Source organism: Monodon monoceros, unplaced genomic scaffold, assembly GCF_005190385.1.
Source record: "Monodon monoceros isolate NGI ecotype Baffin Bay Population unplaced genomic scaffold, NGI_Narwhal_1 Super_Scaffold_13, whole genome shotgun sequence".
Taxonomy (NCBI): Eukaryota; Metazoa; Chordata; class Mammalia; order Artiodactyla; family Monodontidae; genus Monodon; species Monodon monoceros.
Genome location: NW_021703769.1, coordinates 85,914,330 through 85,924,112, shown reverse-complemented (window position 1 = coordinate 85,924,112; position 9,783 = coordinate 85,914,330). Strand labels below are relative to the sequence as shown.

At 56.8% G+C, this 9,783-nt stretch overlaps 1 protein-coding gene across 1 annotated transcript; it reads left to right on the top strand.

The window, feature by feature from the left end:
* The first annotated feature begins 1,815 nt into the window (after positions 1 to 1,815).
* LOC114894354 (forkhead box protein C1-like) lies at positions 1,816 to 8,429 on the top strand. The gene is made up of 5 exons (XM_029220887.1): positions 1,816 to 1,922; positions 2,217 to 2,385; positions 2,641 to 3,047; positions 6,776 to 6,941; positions 8,091 to 8,429. Exons 1-5 carry the CDS (start codon positions 1,816 to 1,818, stop codon positions 8,427 to 8,429), a joined length of 1,188 nt encoding a protein of 395 aa, XP_029076720.1.
* Positions 8,430 to 9,783: the final 1,354 nt, after the last annotated feature.

The following is a 9,783-nucleotide window of genomic DNA, read 5'->3' as shown; positions in this document are numbered from 1 at the left end:
TCAGCAACTCACCATCCTGTCCCCCCACCTGCTGCAGGTAAGTGGGCGTTCAGACCCACTCTCCTCTGACGGGCCTGTTCCCCTGGGCTTGAGCCGGTTGCCCTGAAACCTTAGTTCTCTGACAGATTCAAGAAGAGTCATGATTGTGCAGAGCTCTGGTTTTACTGCTGTGAGGGCAGGAGTCCTGCTACTTTCACTGTGCAGACCTGCCTCTGTCAGAGCTTCACCCAGGTCTCAGCTGTATCAGCCGCTGGTCCCTCTGTGCTGCTGGTGGTGTCCGTGATGTGGCTGGACGGCAGCTTGTCCAATGCTTCCCTGTTGAAGGACATCTGGGCTGATTCCAGTTTGGGGAAAAGAGGGATAAAGCCACTATGCACATGTGTCACAAGTGCTTGTGTGAAGTTGAGTCTTCACTTGGGATAAACGCCCAAGAGTGCAACTGCTGGGTCACATGGTAGTTGCAAGTTTAGTTTTAAAGAAACAACCAAAATGTCTTCCCAAGGGCTGTACCGGTTTACGTTCCCACGTTCCAGCATTTTAAATTTTGACACCTGGCAGAGAGGAAGCTGGAGCCAATGAATGCATCTGAGCCCGAGTGCACCTCAGATCCCACCCGGACAGGAGCCAGAGCAGGAAGGGCGTGGGCGTAGCTGCCCCGGTGGCCCCGGGTCCTGGACACGCCCCACCCCAGCAGGCGACCACTCTTCTTCAGCAAGGTGGGCAGCAGCAGGCCCTCCTGGGCCAATGGGCTGGACTGAGCACAGGTCATTTCAGAGCTACAGGTGCAGCTTTGAAGGCGAAATCTTCTGGAAGACGATCCAGGTGTCCTGGCCTTGGGCAGACTCACAGACAGGGCTCATGGCCGGAATTCTGTAGATTATTCACGGAAATGCCTTTGGGTGGCACGTCCAACTTGAAACAAAGGGGCCCCCTTAAGATCCCACCTCACTTCTTCCTAAAGCGTCCTCCCCCTGTCTGCTCTCCCGCGTGCCCCCACCAGTGGCCCACTCCCACCAGAAGGGGCCGGTGAAGCAGTGGCTTGGCTGATGAGAAGAGCAAGCTCTTCACCCCAGGCCGCAGGTGCCGGGTACAGGGCAGGTGGCCACTGGGCTCAGAGCCCCGCACCGGGCCACTGGAGGAGGGGACAGTGAGAGACAGTGCATCGGGGACACAGGGCGCTGGAGGATGTGTTGGACCCTGTGTCTCTGGCCTGGCTCTGATCCAGTGTCCAGGCAGGACACACCCTGGACCACCGCTGCTCTGGGGCTGCAGGCCGGAGGTGCAGAGCCTGGTGGGGAGGGGCGGTAGCCCCGCCCTCTCTGTGGCCTGGCTCCTGGCAGCGCAGGAGCCCACTATGGGGATCCAGGAGCCAGGGAAGAACCTACATGTCTCGGGGTGCGCCCAGGCTTGGGGGACCCAGCGAGCTCTGCCCTGAAGTCTGGGGCCGGCGCAGGAAGTGCGAGGTGCATCAGGCCAGAGTGGTGACGGTGGGCGCCCCGCCCGTCGATCCACCCAGCGCGCGGCTCCCTCCTCCTGCCGCCGGTCAGAGGCCCACCGCGAGCCCGCTCCGCTCCCCTCGGACGCTCTACCGGTGACTGGGGCCTCCCCCGCTCCGGGATTGGATGCGAGAGGACGGGGTGGGGGCGGGCGGGGGGACCCCAGAAACCCGGGTTCCCAGCTCAGGAGGAGAGCAGCCGGCAGTTCAGACGCTGCTGCGCCGCGCCAGCGAGAACCTCCGCGCAGACCTGGAGCGCCGGCGGGCGGCGCGGAGGAGGTGGCAGCAGCGGCGGCCCCGCAGGCGTCCGGCGCACCACGATGTTTGACAGCTCGCAGTATCCCTACAATTGCTTCAATTACGACGCCGACGACTACCCCGCGGGCAGCTCGGACGAGGAGAAGCGGCTCACGAGGCCGGCGTACAGGTGACCGCGGCCTTCCTCCGCGAGGGGGCCAAGACCCGCCTGGGATGAGGGAGGGGTCTCTTCTCGTCCGCACGTCTGGAGGTAGCCGAGAAGGTTCTCCACCCTCCCCGGGGAACCCCCAGGTGTGAGGCAGAGCTTCTGGGGTCTGCGCAGAGCGGCGCTGGGAGTTCTCAGCGCCCTGGGGGAAGGCAGAGCAGAGCGGGTCCGGCCGGGAAGGGCAGGCGGGGGAGGCTCCAGACTCGCTCCGGGGTCCCGCCTCCGGTGCCCGCCTGGCCTGAGCGCCCCTGTTTGCAGCTACATCGCGCTGATCGCCATGGCCATTCAGCAGAGCCCGACAGGCAAGGTGACCCTGTCGGGCATCTACGACTTCATCATGCGCAAGTTCCCCTATTACCGCGCCAACCAGCGCGCCTGGCAGAACTCCATCCGCCACAACCTGTCCCTCAACAGCTGCTTCGTCAAGGTGAGCCCCTTCGCCTCCCCCGCCCCCGAGCGGCCCCTGAGGGTCCCAGGTCTTGCGACACCTGGACCAAGTCATCCCTGATTGGCGGGGGGAGCGGGGGTGTACCGGCTCACCGGGCGACACCCCCAAGCCCCAGGTCCGGGCGCGTCGTTCCAGGGCTGCCCAGGGCTCACCCTAAGCGGCCCTGAATGAGCGCTCGCGGCGGGCGGGTCGCACCTGGGAGCCAGCCGGGCGCTGAGCCCCTCGCTCGCACAGGTGCCGCGGACCCACGGCCACGAGAAGGGCAAAGGCAACTACTGGACCTTCGCCGGCGGCTGCGAGTCGCTACTGGACCTTTTCGAGAACGGCAACTACAGGCGGAGGCGGCGGCGGCGCGGCCTCAAACTCGAGGAGGCGAGGGGGACGCGCGCGGCAGAAGCGGAAGCGCCCCGGGGTCCCCCTGAGCCGGCCACTGCGAGGGGGAACCCCGTCCCCCGCCGCGAGGCCCCAACTCCAGCCAGCCCCGCCGCCCTGGGGAGGGAGGCACACAGGGACATCAAGTTCAGCATCGACTACATCCTCTCCACCCCTGACCCCTTTCCCGGGCTCAGGTCGCCCTACGCGCAGGAGGGCAGATACCCCCGGCTGGAGGCCCAGCAAATGAACCTTCACCTTTGGACGATGTGAGAGGGGCTGAGGCTGCTCCGCCTCCGGGGCTGGCAGCCAATCAGTCTGGGGTCTTCTGGGTGGTTTTGGCCCACCTCAAGTGGAGAAGTGAGGTTCTGCCACATCCCACAAACTTCCACAGACTCAGGCTCAACGCTGAAACCAGCCTAGGTTGGAGGGAAAGAAGGCGATCTGATGAAAGGCACTCATTTCCATATTGTGGCTTTATCCCTTCAGATGAAACCCATCGGGTTCCCGTTTGTCGACTTAAGGGTTTGCTCTAGACTCACCGGGTGATCCTGCTTGAGGACGAAGAACGTGGGTTCAGGGTCACATTCACTTAGAGTCAAGGTAACGTTGGAGCGTTTGCTGCATAGACGGATGCGCACGAAGCTGCCGATGAGCTAAGTGTCCTGTCAGTGAAGCTGGTGGGCATCTTCCTTTAGAGCTGAAAGCAATAATAATACAGTGCAGATGGTCGAGTCAGCTATTAATCAATCCCGTGAATGTTGCCCAAGGTTTTTGACTGTGTCCCTGTTATGGGTAATGTGATTGGAAGTGACAAATGCATCTCGTGTTGTGGGCAGAATATTTGATGATTGTTTTAAAACTTCTGTGTACTTTTTTTATAAACGAAAGAAGGAAGGAAGAAAGGGTGGGAGGGGGAAGGGAGGGAGGTCCAAATCTGGGGCAGCATGGGGGCAAAGCACACTTTTCTTGATTCTTCTGAGCAAGGAGTAAGCCCTGTTCTGGCACGTTCCATCCAGCTGGTTTCCCGAGGAAGTAGACATTCCGAGGCAGGCGGCTGATAAATTCCTGCCACACTGTGAGGTGTATGGTTAGGGACTGCACAATTACCAGCAATGGAGGTGGGTGCACCCATTCGAAATGTAAATGAGTTAATTACCGTGTAGAGATGGGCATTTAAAAAACACAATTATGCACAGTGAAAGTATTTGACCAACCTTATCATTTTTCACCAGTCCTTTTTTGCAGAGTTAATTGCTTTCCATGACTTAATTTGAACATTAGTATGGATTACACCTAATCTGATTCACTAGGTGACAATGATTGGCTAATTTTGTAAATGGCAAAAACACACCCAAGGAGGCCGGCTGTCTCGACTGGGAACTATAGTCTTGCTTTATTGGACTCGGAGAAACTGGGGCTGGGGGTAGATGAAGGTAAGCAGCAGCTAGACAGGCCGAATCACGCAAAATACACGCTTACACTCGGCTTCGCACCTGATTCAGAAGGCTGGGCATTTCATTAAATCACAGAATTCCTTCCTTCACCGGCCCTGTAAATAGAAACCCCACGTGTTCCTTCTGGGTGGTTTTGAGAAGAGGGGGATTACTCATGTGAAGTGCCAAGCCCTGACTCCAGAGATGGGCACTGGCGGTGATGTGCCCCCTCGCTCCGCCAGCGTCCTCTCGGCCTGGCCAGGCCGCCAAAGGCAGCCTCTGTCAGTGGGAGAGGACCAGGGTCTGTAACGTGGAGATCACTGCACCTTCGCAAACACCCACGGCCAGAACTCTTTGCTGGGGAAGCAGCCAGTGTCTGTGGGCTCTCAGGGCTGGCCAGGCAGAGTGCTGAGCCCCCAATGCCAACTGTCCACTGGCCAGCACCCCAGCCCTGTTCCCCTCATCCCATTTACAAGTTGGGGACCTGCAGCACAGCAGGCCCAGGTCCAGGACGCAGGCGTGTGACTCCGGGGTCAGGCTGCTAACATACGGCTTCCTCCATGCCGTGGTCACATGCGTGTGTGCATGCATGTGCCTCGTGGACATGTGTTATGTCTATCTCATTCCTCTTACTTATACCCCCTTGTCAGTTGTGCCGAAAGCACCATTTTAAATTATACCAGGTATAATTCAGATGGTGACAGGATACAGGTGGTTCTATACACAAGTATACGGCATATAGAGTATCTGAAGATATATCTTTCTGCTACCAACTGAGCAAATAACGTTTCATTTTATCTTTCGAGTTCTCTTCCTGAGTTTCGTTCTGGTGATCAAGCCTCACGGAGATGGAAAGACCCTTTGCCCTGAGCAGACAATCTGGAGGCACCAGCCTTGGAGAGGAAGGAGGCCTCGGGTCGGCCTCCCTGCACACGTTCCTGGGCAAAGGCCCACGGCAGCCGCAGCCACGGGGCGGCACCGGGCCGCGAGACCTGTGTACTGTGAGGTGTAGCATTTGTTTTGCAAAGGATATCAATCACGTTTTTAGAAGCAAAGGGACATTTTCAATTTGCCAGCGTGTGACACCTTGCAACTTCAGAGAGCCTCCCAGCCCTCAGAGTGAATGGCATTTAATCCCCAACAACACAGCGGGGCGAGGGCTGGCCTGACCTATTCAAATGTCGCCTCCACCAGCCACACCTGCCCAACGCAATTATAATTAAACACTTTATGCCTCTCTTGCAAATCCGCTGATTGACCACCGATACGTACATCACCAGCACATTACCCCAAGCAGATGTCTGCCACACGCGTCATGGATCACCAGGTTTCCATTAGCGAAGTTGGGGGCCTGCATGTGGACGAGGCGTGCGAACTGCCACTGTGCAGAGCAGGTTCCCGGGCTGTGTGGCCTCCCGCCCACGGACCGTGGGGTGTCCCTGTTCAGAGCAGCCGGCCGAGCGAGGGGCCTCCACCCAAGCTGGGTGCTGCAGGGGTGAGGGGAGGACAGGGTAATGACAACCAAGGGGAGGGTGGATGCCCCCTCTGGCAGCATCCCCTCATCCCCACAGGGCCACCCCACAGGGGTGGCTCCCCTCTCCAGGGCCCTCGACTGCCAAGCCTATATATAAACACGAGTGGCCTTGCCCTGCCAGCTCCAGCAGCCCTGCGAGCAGGGACAGGCAGACACACAGCTCTATTTCACAGATGGGGAAACTGAGGTTCAGGGGGGCAGGTCCTGGGCCCCCCCCTCCCCACTCCAAGTGCCCATTATGCCTGGCTGAGAAGGAGGTAACACCCTCTAGCCAGGAGGTTAGAGGTAATCACACTCCAGGCCCCTCCAACCACTCACTGTGTCCACTAGCGTTCGACCCTCGAGCAAGTGCCAGGGACCCGAATCTGGGAATTCGAGGGTGTGGACCCCTGAGCAGACTAACATTCCGCCCCCCACCCCCAGTCAGGGGGGAGTCAGCACTGCCCTCGCCCCCCACCACGAGGGTCAGCCTGGTGTGAGGCCCCCAGGCCTGACTTCAGGAGGAACCCAGGAAGGACAGTCTGTTACCTGGATTCGCTTCTGAGTTCGGCCAAATTAACAGTCCATAAACATTTGCAAAATTGCTGTTTTCATCCCATTAAAAATACCAAGTGCATCTTATGTAAATGGGCCTTGCATTTCTGGAGAAACCGGTTCCCCAGAACCGAAGGCACAGCTCGTCAGGCTGCCGCTGAGGACAAATTAACTGTCCTCACGTACGGCTGTGCAATTACGTTTCCCCAGCTTTAGGTGACTTCAGGCCCAGAGTCCAAACAAGACGTGAGTTCACTCAGCTGAAACTCACAGTATTAGATTTATAATAAACTGAGAGAGGTTGCGCGGCTGTGCCGTTTTCAAAAAGCGGAAATGGGGTGGGAACTTTGGAGCTCCCCATCCGACTTTGCTTGGCTCTGTGCGGGATGCGAGTGGAGAGGTGGGAGGGCGGGCGCTCCCTTCCCGGGCTCCTGCCCGGCCCTCACCCTGTTGCCCATCAGGTGGGGGTTTTCCGTCCACACTTCTCACCCAGGAGCCCGCCGTCCACTGGGGCAGCCGATGTGTGCCCCCCGCCCTGCCAAGCCCAGGGCCCCACGATCCAAGAGACCACACTGTTTGTCCCTAAACTGGGGGCAAGAAGAGAGAATTCAGACCAGCTGTCTCTTCAGACGCCCACGAAAAGCACTGGGCTCCAGATGGTGAGGGGATCCTTAACCATTCCTGCCATTAATTGCTTCATACCCGTCTCCATCCCTTCAAATGTAGATGGGGAGCCACAGACCGTAAGTCCCGGGGCCTCTCGGTGTGGGAGACGTGGTGGGCACAGCAAAGCCCGAGGCTTGAGAGGCCAGGCTCCTGAGGGCGACACCGCCTGCCCCCGCCCCACCCACTTACGGGCATCCTGGATTACAGAGCCTCACTCAGGTGACGGGGACAGGAGGGTCTGCTCCCTGCAAGAAGCCTGAGGAGGCCACGCCCCTGGTTCTGGGGCACTGGAGCCTGGACTCCATCCACACACAGGGAGCCTGGCATTTCAGCCAGAGGAGGGACACGGGAGGAAGGCCTGGTGCAATTTGCAGGGGCAGGTCAGGGGCTCAGCACGTCGCCTCCCTCAGATACTGGTCCAGGCCAAGGGCACCGTCAGTGGGATCGCTGTGTCCACCAGGTGTGATGGGAAGTCCTGTCTGCCCTGGGCCCTGGCCACTGGGAGCAGAGAGGGTTCCCCACCTGGGGTGCTCTGTGTGTGTCTGAACGCTGGGCTTGCACGGGCCATGTGTGTGTGTTTCCCAGGTGTGCTTCTGTGAGCCCTGGTGAGTGTGCACGTGTGGGTGTGAATGAGTGTACATTGTGTGTGCACATGGTTGAGCAGAGCATACACCTGCGAGTGTGCTCAGATGGGTGTGCACACAAGAGTGTGTGCACATACCAGTGTACACTCATGAGTGTGTGTCACATCAACATCTTTTCCGGTCCTTTTTGTGCCAAGAAACGTGTATGCAAAGCAAAGGTGCCTGGGAGCTCCCCAGGTCTTGCAGGAACAGCTCCTCTGTGGAGTGGCTGGTGGGGGTCCCACTGGGGTCTCCGTGGTGAGCCCCATTTGCTGGAGCTGCTCAGCGGGACGAGGTGAGACGTGCTCTCAGAGGAGGGGCAACCCAGAGCTGATGGTTGTAAAGGTTAGTGCATAAATCAAAAGGAAATGTCAAACGCCTTCTAACACTGATGGAGGCATAACTTGGAGCAGGACCAAGCACTGGGCACTTGCTCACGGAACCTCAGAAAAATCATGTCCGTAACATCCCCAGACTGATGGTCCCTCACTCCAGACGCAAGTCTCTGCTGCCTCCCAGGTGGGAGCGTGTGCCCAGCGCTCAGGCGCGGGTCTGCTGGTGCTGAGGACATCCAGGACGCGTCACAAACACGGGGTCAGGCCACGAGAACTTTCCAAATGGCCCGAGTGCACGTGCAACCTGGGATCGTCCCTGAGGAGCCTGACAGAAAGCTCAGCAGATGCCTTCCTCCCCAAGACCTCCCCGCGCAGCCTGTTTCCTGCCCCGCTCGGTCGAGGCCCCAGTGCCTTCTGTCTGCCTGTGGCTGCCAGCCTCACGCAGGACACTCCAAATGGGGCCAAGACCCTCCCCAGGGCCTCCAGGCAGCCTCTGACAGGCAGGATCGAGCGCAGGGCCTGAGCCGTGGCGGGATGTCGGGGCTCCAGGCCTCACATCTGCAAAGGGCTGCAGGTACACTTCCTATATTATCTCCAAATGAGATGATGCTTTGCAGTCGGTATTTAACATTGTTAAATGTAAGCATTAAAACTACTCTTAAAACTCACAGCCCTGTTTGGCCAGTTACTCCATTAAAAAAAAATAATTTTTTAGCATTTCTACAACTGCAGTAAATAAAAGAGGCCCCTTCCCCTCTCTCTGCCTCAAGAGACCATGACCATGTCCTGCCCGCCCACCCAGAGCCGAGAGGTGCCAGCTTCCGAGCTGAGTGGGCCTGGCTGCCCGGCTCTCTGCTCCCCGTGAAGGGCCAAACGTCAGGCCCTCCCCTTGGGCGCCTTCGCTCTCAGCCTTGCTAACTCATGCTTGTGCCCAGGCTGCCTCATCCAGGAACCTTCCCCACTGCCCTTCCTGTAACCCCAGGTTATAAACGTCTTATATTACACTTTGGTCTGGAAGCTCACAGTATTATACTTTACACATAGTTATACGCTCCATCTTGAATAAAGCTTTGGGTATGGCATCAGGAATGTGTTAAAGTTTATTTTCCCCATAGGGTCATTTCAGCACCATTAATTCCCTCTCCCTGTGGGATTATTTTGATGTCTCTGTTGGAAATCAGTTGTCCGTGTATGGGTCTATTTCCAAACTCCCGTTCTGTTCCATTGATCTGCTCGTCTATTCGGCACAAATACCACACTGTATCTATGGCTATAGCTTTAAAATACATATGGAAGGTGCGGAGTGTTAGTCTCACAACTTTGCTTTTCTTTTTCAAAGTTGGTTGGGCTGTTCTAGAGCCTTTGAAATGCCAAATAAATTTTAGAATCAGTTTGTGAATTGCTACGAGAAACCTGCTGGGATGGATTAGTATAGTGTTGAAGCCATAGATCAATTGCGGGAAAATTGACATCTTAAGTAGTTCATATTTTTGATACTACTATGAATTGTATTTTTAAATTTTAAAGGTCTGATTGCTTGTCGGTAGTCTACAGAAATACAATTAATTCTTGTATATTGATCTTGAATTCCAAAACCTTGCTAACCTCACTTACTAGCTTTTTGTAGTTTCCATCAGATTTTCTGCGTGGATGGCCATGTCTTCGGTGAGTAAATTATGAGTTTTGTCTCGTGGCTTCCAATCTGGATGTGCCTTATTTCCTTGCTCTTTTGCACTGGGTAGAACCTCCAGTGCAACATTGAATGGAAGTGGCAAGAGTGGGTATCCTTGAGGGGAAAGAATTCCACCTTCCACTGTGATGTGTGAACCCAGCTGTAAATTTATTTACATTTATTTTGTAAAATTTATTTACATTTA

Excerpts from the sequence above, each read along its gene's own strand:
- LOC114894354 (XM_029220887.1), top strand. The coding sequence starts at position 1,816 with ATGTTTGACAGCTCGCAGTATCCCTACAATTGCTTCAATTACGACGCC. Across the intron at positions 2,386-2,640 it reads TCAACAGCTGCTTCGTCAAG|GTGCCGCGGACCCACGGCCA; the intron begins GTGAGCCCCTTC and ends TCGCTCGCACAG. Across the intron at positions 6,942-8,090 it reads AAAGCACTGGGCTCCAGATG|GTGGGAGCGTGTGCCCAGCG; the intron begins GTGAGGGGATCC and ends GCTGCCTCCCAG.